The sequence below is a fragment of the Suncus etruscus genome, chromosome 8, assembly GCF_024139225.1.
Source record: "Suncus etruscus isolate mSunEtr1 chromosome 8, mSunEtr1.pri.cur, whole genome shotgun sequence".
NCBI lineage: Eukaryota > Metazoa > Chordata > Mammalia > Eulipotyphla > Soricidae > Suncus > Suncus etruscus.
The window spans coordinates 43,436,268-43,456,876 of NC_064855.1; the positions used below are offsets into that span (position 1 = coordinate 43,436,268).

At 38.7% G+C, this 20,609-nt stretch overlaps 2 protein-coding genes across 2 annotated transcripts in view; one reads left to right on the forward strand and one right to left on the reverse strand.

The window, feature by feature from the left end:
- The window catches only part of PAN3 (poly(A) specific ribonuclease subunit PAN3), a 151,362-nt gene extending 147,083 nt beyond the window's left edge, over positions 1-4,279 (forward strand). The window contains exon 19 of the mRNA XM_049778347.1: positions 3,751-4,279. Coding sequence (XP_049634304.1) covers positions 3,751-3,891 — 141 coding nt within the window. The 3' untranslated portion in view covers positions 3,892-4,279. The remainder of the gene's footprint in view (positions 1-3,750) is intronic.
- Positions 4,280-13,745: 9,466 nt separating this feature from the next.
- FLT1 (fms related receptor tyrosine kinase 1) overlaps positions 13,746-20,609 on the reverse strand; it is a 207,377-nt gene continuing 200,513 nt past the window's right edge. The window contains exons 28-29 of the mRNA XM_049778458.1: positions 18,948-19,042; positions 13,746-15,717 (exon numbers count right to left, since the gene is read on the reverse strand). Of these exons, the coding sequence (XP_049634415.1) occupies positions 15,519-15,717; positions 18,948-19,042 (294 nt within the window). The 3' untranslated portion in view covers positions 13,746-15,518. The remainder of the gene's footprint in view (positions 15,718-18,947; positions 19,043-20,609) is intronic.

Below are 20,609 nucleotides of genomic sequence, written 5' to 3' on the forward strand. Positions count from 1 at the left end.
CCAAGCCCTACACCACTGGCCTTACATCAATTCTAAAGGACTTTTTCTACCATATCACTACCCACTTATATTCAAATATTTTCAATTAAAAAAAATCTTTTTGGGGGCCAGAGAGATAGCACAGCTGCATTTGCCTTGCAAGCAGCCGACCCAGGACCAAAGGTGGTCGGTTTGAATTCCGGCATCCCATATGGTCCCCCATGGCTGCCAGGAGCTATTTCTGAGCAGACAGCCAGGAGTAACCCCTGAGCACCGCTGGGTGTGGCCCAAGATTTTTTTTTTTTTTTTTTTTTTTTGGTCTTTGGGACACACCTGGTAGTGCTTAGAGCTTACTCCTGACAGCACTCAAGATTCACTCCTATTGATCCTGGTGGGATCAGGCTACTGTTTGGAGTGCCATGGATTAAACCCCCGGGTTGGCCACATACAAAGCAAAAGCCCTACCTGGTGTACAATTGCTCAAATCCTGATTTTTTTTTTTAATAATAATGCTCTTTGCAATTTGTACTATTGTATCTTTTATAGATACTTAGAACATTAAAAATGTGTTTTTTTTGCTTCTGTAAGACAATTATAATTGTAAAATGTATCTGCTTAGTAATTTCTAGAAAAGGATTTTTAACAACCATGAATATTTTCAAAACTTATCACAGATTGACTTATAAGATTCTCTTAGGTCTTTTGAATCTGTCTTTATAATGTAAATATTTTACATGCTAATTTACATTTTGTTACATATAATAAATCAAATGATTAAGAAAGACAAAAAATAATTTGTGCCTAATTATCTTATAAGATTGAATAGCTTCTAAGTTATTATTGTGAGTCTTGTATGTTATTAATTCAGTATTAGCTGTGGGTAAATGAACTTCTAATGGTAAACACATTTCTGATAAATCATTAGGTAGATGGGGAGTCAGGCAAATAATTTAGTAGCTAGAGTACAAATTTATTTGAAAAAGGAGCTTTGAGTCTTACAGGAGTTGGAAAGATAATTTTTTGGAGAAAGTGGAAATTTGAATTACCTCCATAAATGAATCCTTACCTTATATGCATCTTTTTCTAAATATCTAAATTAAGGGTCTGCACACTGTCATCTATTAGCTATTTTCATTATCATTTTTGTAAGGCCTATGAGTTAGAAGAATATGAAAACAAAAAACCAGAAACAAGCAAAGAATAAATAATATGTGACAGAGACTATATAAGTAGCTCTAAACCATAAAACATTTACTTTGTGACCCTTTAAAGAAAACATTTGCAGAACTCTGATCTAAACTGCCCCTTAATTATAAAAATAGTTCTTATGGCAAATATGCCTATATGATTTAGATTTAATATGGTATCCTTTAAGGGGAAATGTGGCATTTGGTTTTCTTGTGTGTGGCATTGCCTTACTTTTTAATTTCCCTAAATTTCTTACTTTCTGTTTCCAATAAATTGCATTAAGATGCAATAAAATTATATATGCTGTTAAACTAATCTTATGATTCAGCATCATGAAATATATCCATCCATTTCCTCATTATCTCAGTAATTTAACAGAGTTTATAAATAATTCTCATAGTATAAAAATACTGCTTATTAAAAATGTGTAAAACAAGTAGACACTGACCAGATTATATAGAAGTAAGCCACAGACTTAAGCCACACCTTCAGCAAGGATTATTTAGTCAATATTAGGATTAGTGAAGATAAAAGGAAGAAAATTTTACTCATCAAAATAAGTAACAGTAAACAAAATTTACCCCAAATCTGAAAGTGTTAACATATTTAAATTTATAATAAGTTAAAGGTATAGATGGCCCTATTGGTGACATAAAAATTTTACATACCTAGTTTTGGTAAAAATTTACTGTTGATTTTCGATGAATTTTTCAGAGTTAATTTAAAAGCATCTTCATTGGGCCCGGAGAGATAGCACAGCAGCGTTTGCCTTGCAAGCAGCCGATCCAGGACCTAAGGTGGTTGGTTCGAATCCCGGTGTCCCATATGGTCCCCTGTGCCTGCCAGGAGCTATTTCTGAGCAGACAGCCAGGAGTAACCCCTGAGCAATGCCGGGTGTGGCCCAAAAACCAAAAAAAAAAAAAAAAGCATCATCATTAATGTACTGAAAGAATGTAAGGAATGTTATGTAATAAAAGAAAATATACATTGAAAACAAAAATAAGTGAAAGTCATAGAAGATAAAAGTGATTTAATGTGATAAAGTTAGTATTTAAACTCTAAAAAACATTAAGATGTTACTGTCAGGGACCTGAGCAGATAAGGATAAAGCCTGGATAGAGCTGACCTGATCAATCCTCAGCACCCCATATGATCCTCTCCTTGAGCCAGCCAGAAGTAGTTCCTGACTATGGAACCAGTGGTAACTGACTTTAGAGCCAGTGATGAGTACAGCTGGTTCTGGCCCAAAAACAAACAAAACATTGCCAGCGGCCAGAGATAGGACAACAGGAAATGTGCTTGCCTTGCACTCTTCTACTGGATTTGATCCCTAGCATCATATGTGGTGCACCAAGCTCTACCATAACTAATTCCTGGTCATAGCCGGGTGTGGCCCAAAAACAAAAACAAGCAAACAAACAATAAACCTGTTATTGCCAAATGCTGCTGGGTATAAAGCGATCATGAAACTGTTATTTATACATTCAAATAAACAAAATTAATATTTAATAACATATTAAAAATGTAATTGCAGGGGCCGGAGCAATAGTATAATGGGTAGGACATTTGCCTTGCACACGGCCGACCCAGGTTCGATCCTCCTTATTAATCCTCTATATTTGATCCTCTGTATCCTGAGCCTGTCAGGAGTGATTTCTGAGCTCAGAGACAGGAGTAACCCCTGAGCACCCCTGTGTTTTGGGTGTGGCCCAGAAACCCCCCCTCCCAAAAAATAATAATAATTGCAGAGTTCTCAGTTGATTATTAGGAAATCAGTACAATTTGTAAATCATTGTTTTCTGACTTGAAAGTATAAAGGTACTACCAAGATCGATCCTTCTTTCAACATTTCTCCTAAGGAAATAATTCTACAGAAGAAAAAATTAAATTGATAAATGTTTATATTGTTATGACCAAAGTAGTTGAGTGATATTATGGAATTGTGGAATATTAATTGGAAGAAATATGTAGGTAACTAGCACACATGAAAGATAAGTAGGGGGCCGGAGAGATAGCATGGAGGTAAGGCGTTTGCCTTTCATGCAGAAGGTCATCGGTTCGAATCCCGGCGTCCCATATGGTCCCCCATGCCTGCCTGGAGCAATTTCTGAGCATGGAGCCAAAAATAACCCCTGAGCACCGGCGGGTGTGACCCAAAAACCACAAAAAAAAAAAAAAAAAAAAAGAAAGATAAGTAGAACATAAAGATACAAATTGAGAAACATCTGATTAGTTGTATGAAATACTTAGGTATAGCTAGGAAGGTATATAAAAAATTTTTCCAAATATTTGTTTATTGTTGTAAATCTTTTTTTTTTTGTTTTGGTTTGTTTTTTGGGCCACACTGGTGGTGCTCAGGGGTTATTCTTAGATCTGCAGTCAGAAATCACTCCTGGCAGGCTTGGGGGACCTTTTGGGATGCCAGGGATCAATCACAGGTTGATCGATTAGGCCACATGCAAGGCAAAAAGCCATTCCACTGTGCTATCACTGCGGCCCCTATTGTAAATGTTTTCCTTAAAGGAAGAAGTAAATTGTCTTGTTGTGGTATGAACTTCAAATTTTTATTTCTGTCTCTTTCAGTTAGATGCTGGTGTGCCAGAAAAAATAAGCCTCATATCCAGAGATGAGAAGAGTGTACTTGTGGTGACTTACAGTGACTTAAAGCGCTGCTTTGAAAATACTTTTCAAGAACTGATTGCAGCTGCAAATGGTCAGTTGTAGCATTTGCTTTTTTAAAAAGAAGAAAAAAGGAAGAAGCACGCTAGACTTGGCTGAGGAAGTTAACCAATAGAAAATTGCACTACAGCTAAACTGTTTCCATCATCTCATTTCACATTTGGGAAACAAACAGGAGATGAGCAAAGCTGCTTGCACTTCAGTCAGGTTCACTGTTACTTGAAAGGAAGAATGTTCCACTTTTCCTGTAGCTTGGTGGCTGCCATTGGGGACGGATCTGTGAAGCATTTACTTTAGGTTAAGGAGCAACATTAGATGACGATGTTCCAGCTTTTGTTTTTTCCACTTGTATATGCACTAATTTTAATTTTTTTAAGACTTGTTTTTCTGGTCTTTGAACTTCACATTGTATACTTATTAAGGGGAACTCTTTACAAGGACATTTTTTGGGGAAAACAATGCCAAGCAGCATTTTAATCACTGGGGGTTGCAGAATATGCTCTTTGGGAGATGGGTTGCCCTGAATAACATAATGGACCAGGTAAATCATTTCATAGAAGTTAAGTGTTGTGGTCTTTAAAGAGTATTGAATGCAAACTCTGTATGCCTCCCTGTTTACATTGAAATTTGGGGTTTTGGTTTCTAAGAAAACAAATGCCAGTGAATTGTTGAATATGAAATCCCCTATTGATTGATTTAAATATTATTGAATAGAATTAGATAAACCATAATGGAAGGAGCACAAAAAACTGCTCCATATTCAAATGGAATCTTTTCTTTTTTTAAAAAAAGGTGTTTCCCTAATGAGATACATTTATGTATTTTTTATCAGAAAGAAAAGAAACTGTTTAAAGTCCTGAAGTGCAGAGTTATTGCTTTAGGTTTATTTTCAGTTTGCTTTTTGTATAAATATCTGTTCTTTAAACCACAGCTTTATTATGGTACTTTACACTGGATACAGATACAGAGACACTGTTCAGAAGATGAACTAAACACAGCAGTGGTCTGGCATCAAGAGCTTTCTGAAGTTTTACAGCCTGAATCTGGAGGGATAACAATCTGCTGTGCCTTTGCAGTCACTGCTTAGCCCAAAGTAATAGTACTTTTGATATTAACCTAAACTATGTGGGATATTCCTGAATAAGTCGATCTCAAAAATGTGGAATTTTCCTCCTCTTAACTTTCTTAATACGTGGACATGCAGTTGTCGCCAAACTTGGGTATTCATGGAATTTCTAGTTAATGAAATACCTATACTTTGATACTGAAGACTGCCAAATACATAGGTTTTTTTTTCTTTCTTAAAAAAAGCGAAAAACAAAAATAAAAAACCAGTAATGAAGACTATATCTCCTTTCCCAGCACTGAATGTTTTATTAGCACTGGGTGCTCACCCTGCAACTATGAAGAAAATGTGGAAACATGAAAGGTCAGGAAAGACTTCCAAGCACTTGCAGCTGATGTTACAGTCTTCAATTTTAATAATTATACATATTTGTAGTTTTCAGAGAAGTTTTTAATATTTCTCTGTCCACTTTTTATAAGCTTTAAAATGATTTTTTCCGCCTTGAGATTTGCATCAAGAAAAAGCACCTCTTCACCTGAAAGCTTTGAAGACTAGAGACATGACATGCTTTACACATTTATAGCAAGTGTGTTTGAGTCCATGCTTGGTAGCATCAGTTGTTAAGTTAAAAAAGAAAATCAATTGCTGCATTTCATTTGGATGGATTTTTTTAAAGCATAATGTTCAATATTCAAAGGATAATTAACATTTGCCACCATAATCTCTTTTATGTGAAAGGAACAAGATCTTGGAGACATTAACATGCGAGTCTTTTACCATTAGCTCATGTATTTGAGGAAGAGCAGCTGTCTTTTTATATGTTTTTTGACAAATCATATTGTAATTCTTTTGTACAAAAAAGAAATACTTGTATTCTAGAAGAAATATGAAATGCTTAATTTATAAGCGGGCTGGAGATTTTTTTTCCAATATTGTTTTCTTTGAAAATGAGAAGGGATCATCTATTTTAGTTTTGGGGCCTGGGAACTTTATGAAAATTTAATTTGTGGACCAATGTTTTGTGAACGCTAAGGAAGGGCAGGGGTAAAACAGGGCTTGAATTTCTCATTCTGATTAGACCAGCAAACTTCCCTCTGCAAGGCAGGTTCAAATCACAAACCCAAGAGTGTTTGCATCACAAATACTAGTTTGCTTCAATCCCTAGAAACCTCAGGACTTGGTTTAAAAATATAAAAGGTAGACAGCTGACATGTTTTCATGAGTATATATTGTCAACCAGAAAACAGTTGGTGTCAGGTAATACATATTTTTTTAAGCTTTGTTTTATATTTATTTTTCACTTGGTTTTTATTGGGAATGGTTTTCAATAGAACTCAGTTCTACTTAGGTGTTTTTTGGGGAGCCCTATTTTTTCATAGAGTGATTCCATTTAAGAGGTTGTCTGAAAATTCTTTTTAATTCATAGGAAGATTTTAATATCTGAATATAGTCAAATTAAGACATAAACTTCTTACATCTTTCTGTTCTGACAGATCAAAGCACAGAAAAGACAACCTTTGAAATCATGTAACATTGGTCATTTAAATTTTTTGTGCCTATTTTAAATTCTGTTAGTGCATTTACATCATTGTAAATATTTTTGAGGGTACTATTATATTTTGCTTTTGACCTTGGCTCTGTGATTTGTTGTCAACAACTTCCCTAAAAAGCACCAGTATATTAAGTTCTAATGTCCTGATCCCAACATGGGTTATTCATCTTTAATCCTGTTTTCAGTCTCTATATGTACAGCAGTATTTTTAATAAAGATTTGCAGAGAGAAACTTGCCCTTTACTTTGTGCCAGTTCTTTAAACAAGATGTCATTTGTCTTATGAGTAGGCTTTAAAGGCTAAATATTGTGTTTGGGAGGAATTTTGAATGAAATGATGGAGATTGGATATTTGAGGAACTTGAGTGCAGAGTTGAGTAACTTATTTACAAAATATAAAGCATTGTAAAGTGCTCACAGATTGTAATGTGATTTTAAAAGAGAAACCTACTTTTGTAAAAGGAGATGGAATAATATAAACTTTATTCGTGTTTACTCAACGCAGAGGGTGTCCTTTTAGATCATCCAGAGCATTCATAATATAAAAGATACATAAAACATGGTCAAGTGTTAAATTTATTAAAAAATAGGTTGGGGCCGGAGAGATAGCATGGAGGTAAGACGTTTGTCTTGCATGCAGAAGGTCAGTAATTCGAATCCCGGCATCCCATATGGTCCCCTGTGCCTGCCAGGGGCAATTTCTGAGCATAGAACCAGGAGTAGTCCCTGAGCACTGCTCAACAAACAGAAAAAATAGGTTCACTTCAGTGTTCTATAATTCTCATTTGAAGTGAAAGGTTGAGAAAAGTATAGCACATATGGAAAATGATAAGGAATTTGAGACAGATAAAAGGTAGCTAGGTGCTTCCTTTTAAAGAAAGGAGGGATTCTTTTCTGAAGGGGCTGATTAGCTGCTTTTAGAAATTTGAGCAAAGGAGAAAATGGATTTGGAAGCAAATCAAAAAGACCGTTGAGCATTCCAAGGAAAGAGGCAAACTAATTCGCTGAGTTTTTAGTGACTAGAGTGATAGTATATTACATTGCCTGTACTACAGTGTGGCCCAAAGAATGAAATCTTTGAGGCTTAAGTTTCTTAGAATATATTTTTTTTTCTCGCCCAATATTGGGGTCACACTCATAGGTGCTCATGTCTTTTAGCTCTGCACCAGGAATCAGATGGGACATATAGTGGGACTCAGGGACATATAAGACATTATGAATCAATCTCAGGTCAGCAATGTGCATGAGCAAGCTATACTATCCAACTCCCAGAAAGTATGTTAAATATATTTAAAACTGCTTGTGCTATGATCAGTGTGGCAGAGCAGCAGCAGAAGAACACTTGACTTTCATGTGGGTTCAGTCTCCTGGAAACACAAGTAAAGGGGCTGAGTTGGCACAGTATTGAGAGAAGCTTCTGAACACCATACCTCCCACTCTTTAAAAAGTAAAAAGAGAAAGAAAAACTATCCATGCCGTTTCACCTAATATGCACTAGTAAATTAGTGGGGATATGATGGCTTTATTTATATTTTTGTTTTCTGAATGAGCAAAATCGGGGAATTGTTTTTCCTCTAGCAAATACACAGGAACACAGATGTAAAGTATTCTATATAAACAGGAAGGGAGGAGTTTTGAGAAAAATGAATTTTGAAACAGTTTTGAAATGTACTTAGGAAACATCTTGCATTCAAATACTGGCTTCCACTCAGTGCCACAATTTTCACCCAGTGCCACAGTAGAATGATTTGGGATTCATTCAAAGAAGTATTTACAGAATGCCTGTCTGTGTCTGACACTGTTCGAGGAACCAATGGCAGAACTCTCACCACAGGAAAACCTACTTTTACAGAGTTTCCATTCTTGCAGGTAGGACACTATATGCAATAATAGTGGTTGTGGAAAGAAGAAACTATATGGGTAACATTGTCAGATTTAGCAAAAACAAAAATTTCAGTTCATTGTTTCTATTTGTGACATATATAAGTCTATGTATACTTCAGGTTAGTTCATAACTGGCCATCTTTTGATTCACCCTATACCTCTAAATTGTGGTTAGTGGAACAGTTTCCAATGGGATGATATAGGCTAGAGTGTCCTAAGCTGTTTTGACCTACCTTTCTCTTTTCAGGAAAAAATTATTCACTGTACCCCTACCCTGCAAATTCTGTCTTTAAGCTAATAAACTTAGGTGAAGTAAACCTAATCTTCTAGTTGCACCTAATCTTATCACCCGCATCTCTCATGGTTGTCAACCTACCACTGCAGTATCCTTCCGGCCCTTCATCAATGATCTCTTAAGCAGCCACATGTACAAACAAAAATAAGCTTGCAGTTACATGGATAGTTCAATGAATTATTCCATTTCACCCTGGAGTCAAGAGTGTATTTGTCAACACCCTGCTTTTAAATTATGCTAGCACGGGGCCGGGTAGGTGGCGCTGGAGGCAAGGTGTCTGCCTTGCAAGCACTAGCCAAGGAAGGACCGCGGTTCGATCCCCCGGCGTCCCATATGGTCCCCCCAAGCCAGGGGCGATTTCTGAGCGCTTAGCCAGGAGTAACCCCTGAGTGTCAAACGGTTGTGGCCCAAAAACAAAAATAAATAATAAAATAAAATAAATTATGCTAGCACAATTTTTTCAAAAAGCTTAAATAATGATATTCCCCCCATTTCCTTTAGTTTTGGTGGTGATAGGCTTTATTAGGCAATGTAAGCATTTCCATATTCCCCCCCCCCCCCTTTTTGTTTTTTTGGGTCAGACCTGGCTGCACTCAGGTTACTCCTGGCTCTATACTCCGAAATTGCTCCTGGCAGGCTCCGGGGACCATAGGTGATGCCGGATTCAAACCACCATCCTGCTTGCAAGGCAAATGCCGTACCTCCATGTTATCTCTCCAGCCCTGTATACCCCATTTTCTTTTTTTTTTCTTTTTCTTTTTTTTTTTTTTTTTTTTTGATTTTTGGGTCACACCCAGCAGCACTCAGGGGTTACTCCTGGCTCTATGCTCAGAAATCGCCCCTGGCAGGCATGGGGGACCATATGGGATACCAGGATTTGAACCACCGTCCTTCTGCATGAAAGGCAAACACCTTACCTCCATGCTATCTCTCCAGCCCTGCATACCCCCATTTTTAACCCTGAAACTGTCATGACATCTGTGATAATTATATGGTGAAAATGCACTATTACATGAATACACTTGTATTCCATGTGCAGATGAAGAGTATTGATAATACTTGGTTAGAGGAGAGGAATCGGTATTTTTTCGATGTCTTAAATGCCCTTTGTTGTTTTTAAATAGAGTATTAGTCATCCCTATACTGAGACCCAGGATGTCTTTAAAATTTTTTCCTGGTTTACGAAACTTCTAAATCTGAGGAATAAGTTTAACACCAAGGAATGATAAGCCTTACTGGGACTGAGTTGTACTGAGGAAACAAAAATGAATTCCCAAATGAACTGTAAGTTTTCAGAGTCATGAGAAAATTTCTAAACTATGACATGACACCAATTCCTTGAGAATTCTTCAAATTTCTTGCCTCATTTGGAGAAAGAGTGCAGGGGTTAGATTTCTTGCCTCGTACTTAACCCATGTTGTTTTGATCCCTGACACTCCATATGGTCCCATGAGCAAGGCCTCAAGTCCTGAATACAGCTAAACCCAAAGTTTGCTTGAGTGTACTTCTAAGTTCCAAAACCAATGTTTTGATTTTTTTTCATTTACTGAAAAAGATGCAAAGTTACAAAATTGTTCATGGTTAAAATACAATCCTACAGGGACCAGATCAGTGGCACAGGGCGTAAGTAAGGCCTTGCGCACGCTAGCCTAGGATGGCCTGCGGTTCAATCCCCTCTCATCCCATTTGGTCCCCCAAGCCAGGAGCGATTTCTGAGCACATAGCCAAGAGTAACCCCTGACCGTCTACGGGTGTGGCAAGAAACAAAACAACAAAAGGCTTAAAAAATTTCAGTTGTACAATGTTGGAGCACTCATCCCTTCACTAGTGTCCACTTCCTGCCACCAATGTCCCTAGGTTTCCTCCCATCTCCTAGACAACCTCTATGAAAGACACCTTTTACTTTTCCCCTTTTAAGCATTGTGCATTTCAGTACTGTTACTGAAAAGGTATTATGCTTATCACTTTACCTTCTTTCAGCATTCAGTTCTTTTCCAGTGATCATTTCTGACTTTAATTGTCCTAATGGTTCTTTCTCTGACCTAACTTCCCTCCTCCCACTGTGGAAAACTTTCAAGCCCTCTTTGCTTTGTTTCTATTGTCTTTGGTGCATTATTCTCCTACAATGCTGCTTTAGATTCTGCAAATGAGTGCAACTATTTTATCTCTCAAAGACCAATGTTTTTTAAAGGACTTTAGGTTTTTTTTTTTTTCTTTTTTTTGGGGGGGTGGGGGGGAGAGAGGAAAGAAGAGGAAGAGAGGGAGGAGGGAGAGGGAGAGAGAAAAGAGTGACGGAGAGGGAGAGAGGGAAGGAGAGGGACAGGGAGGGAGAAAGGGAGAGAAAGGAATGACAGGGAGAGGAAGAGAGGGATGAAGGGAGAAAGGAAGAGAAGGATAGGGAGGGGGAGAGGGAGAGGAAGGACGGACTTTAGGTTCTTGAAGATAAAAGTGCCTTGTGCCCTCAGCAGTTAATCATAGCCCTACAGAGATGATTTACTTACCTTTTTCTTGTCCTTTTCTTCTATAGTGTCTATGCAGCTAGTTTCCAGCATGTTTTTAAGAGAAGGAAGACATGATCACTTTACTTTTAAAGATTAGTGGTTCTGGTTTTTTGGTTTTTCTTATTATTATTATTGTTTTTGGGTCACACCCGGCAGCACTCTGGGGTTACTCCTGGCTCTATGTTCAGAAATCACCCCTGGCAGACACAGAGGACAATATGGGATGCCGGGATTCGAACCACTGTCCTTCTGCCTTACCTCCAGACTATCTCTCCAGCCCCAGTGGTTTTGTTTTTATCTAGAGTAGACTATTATAGTAACCATTTTAGCTTGTTATAGATACTTAATGTATACTTCATTGGATAGTTTAATTTTGCAATTGCGTCATTGCTTACCAACCCTCTTTCATGTAGATACTCTATTAGTGTTCTTTGTATTTTATGTTTATTTGTGGGAAAGTGTCAGGACCAATGACCACCAACTATCCAAATAGATGGAGTGAGGAGTCAGAGAAACAGAACAGTGGATCGGCACTGCCTTGTATGATTCCAACCCAGGTTCAATCCTCAGCACTCATGGTTCTGAGTACAGAGCCAGGAGCAAGCCCTAAACACTTCTGGGTATGCCCCACACCACATTACACCAAAAACAGTAGATGAGTGATGACTTTATACAACAATCCACTAATCATTACCCCATTAATGTTAGAATAATTTCTCATCTTAGACTGTAACATACAAAACAGATGCAGAATACTTAGTGTCTTAGTGTGTATAGAATCAGGTCCCACTCTTGGGTGGGAGAATACCAAGTAGGGAATAATCCAGTATACCATCACCAGATCACATCCTAGTGTGGAGTACAAATATTGATTAGGGTAGGATCAATAACCCAGCACCCCCCCCCAATTGACTTACAGAAAAAATAATTCGTATCCCACAATTCTAAGATTAAGGCACATGCTTCTAAAGATAACGGTTGGTAGTATTTTGCATAGGTGCAGCAAAAGTTGGGGAAATATAAAAAAAACTTTTTGGCCTAAAAGCAAAGTATGCCTACTCACAAAGCATCCTGCCTTAGTGTCAACAACGGGCATAGTACTTTGTCTAATCCCCATAGTCTTTCTTCAAGGACCCAGGAAAGGTTATTCTCAAACACAGTTTGAGCCGTAATCCTTCACCAGTGCAACATTCCCATGACCAATATCCCAAGTGTCTTTCCTCCCCACCCCACACCGGCCTGTACTCTAGGCAGGCTTTCTACTTCCCTCATTCAGCCACATTTTGTTATGATAGTTCTCAGTGTGATTATTTCTGTGACTGCACTAAACGATCCCTGTGGTCAGTTTCATGTCAGGAGCTGGATCCTCTAGTCTTTTGAACTCTCTTCCTGGCCTGAGCATTCAGTGTCTAATACTGACAGGAAGCCCTTTGTCTGCTCCTTGGCAGTGCTTTGCTTTTTCTTGTTATATTTAATGAAATCTTGTATGTAGCCCTTTTTTAAATTTATAAGTGAATCAGAGAAAGAGCATGTAGATTTTTCTGGAAGTTAATTTTATTATATGATGATAGTATACAAAATACATTCATTGTGACTAAAGGTGAAGATCAACTTACATCATCTGCAGCATACATTCTTGCTTTGTATAAAAGTAACTTTAAAATTCCAGTTTCCTTAAATAGTTAAGCTCAATACAAACACACACACACACACACACACACACACACACACACACACAAAGTTGCTATCACTGACAGATGCACTTCTTACTCTGTTGAAAGGGACTGATAGTTGTCTACTGATTGACCATTTCATGGGCTGGGAAATAAGGCAGAACTAGCAGATCTGCTCACATTTTTTCAGATTGTTTTTCAGATTTGTTACCAACAGTGCTAATACAAAGGTCTGAGCATCCTTTCTCAAACCTATATAGATTTTTTTGGTAGAGGATACACCCAGTGATGCTCAGGGCTTACTCCTGGCTTTGCACTCAGAAATTACTTTCAGCAAGCTCAGGACCATATAGGGTGTCAGAGATCCAACACAAACAGTGTCAGTCCCCATGCAAGGCAAATGTCCTACCCACTGTACTATCACTCCAGCCCCCCAAGTATGTATGGATTTGTATATGGTGTCAGACCTATTCCATCCACACTGCTACATGTCCATTTTCTTCCAAATTGTGAAAATGTTGGTTCTGACCATTTTTTTGTTCTGATAAATAGTTCAAATATTAGGTAGTGTTTGACTCATCTGTACTGTTTCAAGGAGCCAGAATGTGGTAAGGACTACTTCTACTCCTAGCACAAACTCTTATTTTCTTTCTATGTAAAACCTGAGTCTTTGAAGAAGCTGAATTAACCTAATAGATTTGTATTTGTTTGTTTTTAAATACATTTGGAAAAATGCTATCCTTAAGTCCTCCTAGTTAAGAATTATATTACTGAAACCAAAGACATTTTGCAAATAGCTATAGTTTTCCATCACTAGTGATTTGAACCTTATTTGAAAGAAGAGAATAGATTGAAGTCTTAGTCTTTTCTGACTGGTTATTCCCCATTGCCAATGGTCATGGGTGCATTTGTACATATATATGTATGTACATATATAAAGAAGTAATCTTTTCTTTCCCAGGTCTAACCTGGTTGGTTGGACTTGGCTTTTGGTAGGTAGGCCTGACTATCCCCCAACAAATTCCCACCACCACATACTGGAACGCTCACATTAGGATTTACTAACTCTCCCATCTCTTCATACAGAGAACTGCAGAATGAGGCACATAGGATAGGAACTCACAATTCTTCTGTCACATTTTAGAGTTAGTTATATTACATGGATTAAAAAAAAAAAAGAAGAAGAAGCCTAAACTTTCTCTACAGAAAGAAGCAGCAATTCAATGTTGTCTGTCAGTGGCTTCAAAGATGCAAACACTCAAAGTACATTGTAGAGCCCACTGGGATCCAGGGCGTGTGAATTTTTAGAGTCCAGATTAAGCATCTTTTTTACCCTGTCTCCCTTTTTCCATCATCCTCATATCCAATGCATGATCCAAAGCATAAGAAGAGACTTTTTTCTGAACGATGGCTCATATCTGATATCGCGAGTCCCAATTATTGACATACCTTGCATAAATCATATACCACCTTTTTTTCTCAAAGAAACATAAAGTGCTTGTTAAGACATTGATTGATGTGCTTCCCTTTCATTCCAGAAGACTAACATGAGATCAGAGACTCCCCATTACAAGAAAAGGAAACCTGATTGGCTTCCTACAAATTGCTCAGTCTCAACTATCTCAGAAAGTTTGGTGTGGACATGGAGTTCCCCTCTCTGTCTTATTTTTCCTTTATTCCATCTTTCCTAATTTAACTGAAATCCCTTTGCATGACAGTGATTCCATTCTGCTTGGCTTTCTTTATAATACAGGCTAATATGAGAAATTTAGTTAGGTGTCTTTACTATACATGTATATTCAAAAAAGATTCTGGCATTATGTCTGAAAATGACTTTGAGGCCCACAGATAACCCTAACAAACCAAACTAATTCCAGTTATCTCACAGTGTACAAGATGCTCAGTTTAAGGTCACCCTGTGACACTAACTTAGCTAAAGGTAAGTTCCAGTGTTTCTTGCTAGGAAGCCAACATGGGGCTTATACCTGAGTCTTGTTTCAGTGCTAGAATTCAAAACAAAACAAAATTAAAAAAAAACTGCCAAGTGTGAAGATATAGTCCCACAGCCAAGGTTTTAAAATAAGATCTTTTTGGGCTTCTTAAGAGGCCAGAAAATTTTTCATTCCTTTGTCCTGTCTGATCCTGGACCCAGTCCTCAAATGTAGGTTGTATTGGGTCAGAGGCAGCCACTGGAGAAACACTGTTAATATTATATCCCTCTCCTACTCCCCATGTCTAAGGCTCATATCCTTCCTCCTGCTCTAGACATTTTCCTTGCCTTTATCCTCTCCCCTTATTCCTTTTCTTTGAATGTCTGTATCTGTTAGAGACCTCTCAGACATGGCTGAGGAGCTACTGGTTCTAGGGCAAAGGTTTAGGCTTAGTGGAGTCTATGCTACGGAGTGTGGTTGGGGTACATCCTATATCCTCCCACAATCCTGCTGTCTGAGTGCTTGAGAGTAGGAGCAGGTAAGACCTTGGGCTTTGAACGACTTTCTCAAACACAGACATGTGGGAACTAGGAAGTAGTGTTCATCGCTTGTCATGATTTATCTGGAGTTACATTCTTGTTAGTGAAAAAGAGAAAATACTGCTGTGGAAAGGGAAAGGTGTGAATTGAATATATGAATAATACTGGCAGATGCTAGTTTTCTGGGAGTATAAATACACAAGTGGTTCTAGATATAATGCTGTATCACACTTTAGACAGGTGGGGTGGAATATAAGATCACTGAATTGTAGTCTGGGGGTGGAGAACAGCACGGAATCTTCTCCAGTTCTGAGTTGTCATAGGTGAATCTGCGCTTGCCTTTCTGGATATGACCACAGCTAGAATGGCAGAAAGAAGGCCTGTTGAGGTCGGAAAGCCCAGACTCCTTGCTCTTGCTGGTCACTCTCAGGCTAAAGAAATGGAGGAAAAGATCCAATGTTTAAATCTTGAAAAATAAAATAAAAATAAAATAAATATTGAAAAATACACCCTAAAGACTACTCTTTGTGGGTCATTTATTGAGAACTGCCCCATAGGTAATCATGGTAATCGACTCCCATCTCTGTTTTAGGACATGTTCGCTGTCCATAGTGGTGCATAGCCTGACATTCCTGGGCTTAGAAACATATTTTCCTGAGAGATGGGATCACACCAACTCCTATTTCCAGGTGGAAAACAAAGCCAAGACTTAGGTAAGCTGGAAAATGCCCCTCACTGGTGCTGAAGAAATAGTACAGGGTATAAGACTTGCATATGCTTTCCCATGGCTGATCCTGGTTCAATCCCTGAACCCCACTAGGAGTAAGCCCTGAGTACCACCGGGTATAGTCTAAATATCAAATAAAAAAATAACTTTTTAAAAAAAAGGTTAGATAAATGACTCAAAGGGTTTGATCCCCAGACCACATGATTCTGCAGAACACCTCTAGGAATGGCCAAAATAGAGGGAGAAGTAATTGGGACTGGGAAAACAACTAAGGGCTAGGGGCACTTGTCTTGCATATACAGAAACCAATTCTGATACTTGGTTCCACTCACCATAGCACTGCAGGTCATTCTAGTGGAACATCAAGCTGGCCCACCAAGTTGGCCAACTATTTCCAGAGTAGTCCCAGGGACTCTTTAGCACTACTTGGGAGTCCACCTCACCCCCCAAAATTTCTAAAATCAAAGACTTGTTGCTTTGAATTTTAGTACCACAAGAATAAATCTGTTTTAAGGTTGGTATGTGGTCATTTGTTCCAAATCTCAGGAAACAGTTTCCTACTAAAAATTTAGTGCAGGGGCCAGAGAGATAGCACAGCGGTAGGGCATTGGCCTTGCACACAGCTGACTTAGGACAAACAGTGGTTCAAATCCCAGCATCCCACATGGTCCCTCATGCTTGCCAGGAGTGATTTCTGAACTCAGCCAGGAGTAACTCTGAGTGCTGCCTGGTGTAAACCAAAAACAAACAAGCAAACAAAAAAACTCACAAAACATAGTCAAGGGGCCAGAGATGACCATCAAGGGTCCTAGAAGAAGGGACTATGAGGCTAGTAGTTTTTAATTTTTGTCTTGTGCATGATATTGCTTAAGGCTTACTCCACGCTTTGTGCTCAAGGATCACTACTGGCAGGACTTGGGTTGCCAATAGTATAACCTGGGCCAGCCAAGTGTAAGCACTTTACCCCTTGTACTACAGCGCTAGTCCCAGTGTTGGGTTGTATGATTTTTTTTTTTTTTTTGGTTTTTGGGCCACACCCGGCAGTGCTCAGGGGTTACTCCTGGCTGTCTGCTCAGAAATAGCTCCTGGCAGGCGCGGGGGACCATATGGGACACCGGGATTCGAACCAACCACCTTTGGTCCTGGATCGGCTGCTTGCAAGGCAAACGCCGCTGTGCTATCTCTCCGGGCCCTGGGTTGTATGTTTTAAATAGCCAGTTTGTGAATGAGATGCTGGTATTGCTGCCTTAATTTCTCAGCTCTGGACTAGCATGTCTATTTGTGCTCTCTGTTCTTAGAGGCTGTCTGCTTGCTTGAGGTTTGCTTTCTTCACAGACATTTAGCTAAGATCAACATCTGTGTGTACTGAAATATGGAACAAATAACTTGGCATCTGGCATTCCACTCCCTCATTCACTCATACTTCATATTGCAACCGAACTCCGGTACCATTTACCATGGTAAAACTAATTTGCAGATCTGCAGGTGTTTGCAAGATTTTCTATTTGTACATGCTTACTTGTGATTGAACCATTTTAAGCATCACTGGGGGGGGGGGCATCTGTTATTATCCTTTAGTTTATATGAGGTCAGAAACTACAGCTTATGGATCTATTTGGTAGTTACCGCTTTGCAAAAAGGGACTGCACTCAGGGCCTTGTGTATATTAAGATATGAGTTTTACTTTTCAACCACATTTCCTTATCTTGGTGTGAGTTTTTCAGTTGGTCTTTTGGGGTTTTTCAGCATTACTCAAGAGGCCAGTTGCTGCTCTAGGCCAACCAGGCCTGTGGCTCAATGCAGGCTCCCAAGGATTCACAGGCCACCTTGGAGGTGCTATAGGGTTACACCTTGCAATGTGTTGGTGATCAAACTAGGGTCACCCTATGCAAGGCAAGTAAGCATCTTAACCTCTAGACCACCTCTCTGGCCCTACTTTTTTTATGATAGCTTTATTGAGATATCATTTGTTGTTGGTTTTGGACCATACTGGCAGTGCTCTTTCCTTACTACTGGCTCTCTATTCAGGGATCATGCCTAGTGGGAGACCATTTAGGGTGCCTGGTATCAAACTCAGGTCAGCTGCTTGCAAGGCAAGCATACCCAGGTCATATTGAGAAATAATTTACAATGTATCTAAATAACTTTAAAGAAATTATTTATAACTCACCTATTGAAAGAATTCAGGTCAATGAATCCCAGTATATTCTTAGGTGGCACACAATCAGTTTTAAAACAATTTTATTATCTCCCCAAATCCCTATTAAGAAGTCAGTCATTCCTCTCTCCTATATCTTTACCCTCAGCTAAATAGAAAATTGCTGCTCTAATTTTTCTCTGTAGACTTGCATGTTCTGGGCATTTCACATCAGTTAAGCATGAACGAAAGGAAAAACCTGAGAGGCCCAGCACTATTCCCCAGTTTGGAGCAGCCTACGAAAATGCAAGTAGGGCAAGTGGAATGCAAAGAAAGTGCCACAGTAATTGACAATGGCTTTTGATTATGTGTTACAACTGTCAGGTTCTAACAGAAGCCTTTTCTCAGGAGGGCACGTTTGGGATGGCATGTCTTGGGCCCTTGTACAGAAGGATTGCAATGACTAAGCTTTATCCCCATACTCCCATGAACAGTCCTCATTGGACTGTGCCCTGTTGACTGATAGACACACAGGTTTCCTGTTTAAAAAGGCACATACTATGTATTTTTGCACTAGCCTATCTTTATAGAAATTTCTCCATGTTTTCTTAAACCCCAGTTTTCCTTCCCAGAGATTTATGTTCATCTCTTCATTCTGTGCCTTTCTGGGAGAAGGGTATTTACTGCAGTATTTGGACACAGAGTTAAATATGAACACAGGTCTTGAATCATGTCTTCCCCAACCTCCCTTCCACCCTCCCATCAATGAGTCATAGAAGAGACAGCAGCTTCCTTACTCAAACTTGAATGAGGCCTTGGGTTTGCTCTCAATCCAGGTGAAACGCTTCAGCAAGGGAGAAGCTAGTAGAGTGCCGCTATCTGCCCGGTAATCCTGAAAGGATAAAAGAAAAACTTTTTAGCTCAGCACAGGTGTCCACACCGAATGATAAGACAGGACCACACAGATATCAATGTTTCCACAGACCCTGCCTATTAAGACAAGATAATTTTTCTATAGTCATAGCTGTAAACTTTGTTCCAAGAAATGCATGTTCCCAATAATTTTGAGTCCTTTCCTCCCCAAAGCAAAAATAAAAAATAAAAGGGAGAATGACAGGTAACAGATATCTTTTACTTTTTTAAGCAAACTTTATGCAAATTTCTGCATAAACATATTAAAATTAATTTTGACTGGCTCTTGGACATGTTATATTATCTGGTGATTATGATGAAAATACTGAGATACCCCCAAGACTTTCTGGGAGGATTACACACACATTTTCTATGTTGTAGCCACTTTTATTTCTTAAAAAAATTTTTTTTGTTTGGTGGCCAGACCAATAGCACAATAGTAGGGTGGTTACCTTGCCTGTGGTAACCTGGGTTCAATCCCTGGCATCTCATATGGTCCCCTGAGCCTACCAGGAATGATTTCAGTGTAGAGCCAGAAGTAACCCCTGAGCACTACTGGGTGTGGCCCAACAACTCCCACCCCAATATTTTTTTTTAATAATATCATGATTTACCAAGTTGTTCATAATGTAGTTGTTTCAGGAATTAAATTTAAAACACCAATCCTCACCACTAGTGTGGCCTTCCCTCCACCATTGTACCCACCACCCTAGCTTGCCCCCTTGCAGGCACAAACAGATTTATTTCCTGTTGTTTGTTAAAGATGAAGGCAAAGGGAATTCTCAAAATTTAGTCAACAAGGGCCAATTTATAATAATTGTTTTATCTCTCAATGGCATTACTAAAATCAGTGTCTGAATTTACTGGGCTATTGGTGCTAGTTGGGCCTTGTGTTACTTCATAGGTGCACTGAGTTTTGTGGCCTTTATGCAACTTTCCCATCAGATTTGTTTTGAATCTACTGAGTTGACACGTCTATGAAATTTTGAGATGTTGCATGACAGCTTGTGACTATGCAGTTTAGGATCCATAGAATTGGAACAAATTTGGTGGCTTTGCAGTATGATAAATTGTGGACCTTTTCTGTTAGAAGGTGTTGGGGTTGGCTGTGAGCTGCTGAGCCTTCAGGCAAAAGGGGAAATCTGCTCTCCTCCATTCAAAGAAGGCTCCAGAGATTTCACCCTGGACTAGACTACCTGGGAAGAGTAAGTGGCCATCTACTTTTGGAGTTTAGTAGAGGAAATGCACCATTTTTTTTTTGCCAGGAAGATGGTAGATTGTTTTGTCTTTTCTTATACTAGACAAGTACTATTCCATTGTGTACTTATACCACAGGTTTGTACAAATGTGTGTGTGTTTATTAATTCACCATGAGATAGAGTGAAAAAGTTGTTGATAGTTGAGTTTCCCTATACAATATTTCAGTCCCTTTCACCTGAGTAATTTCTAGGTGACCCTGGTATAGAGTGATATAAAGTACAAATCAAATGTACTATAATAAATCACAGAGAAATTTATTTATTTTGTTAACATTTCTTTCTTTTATT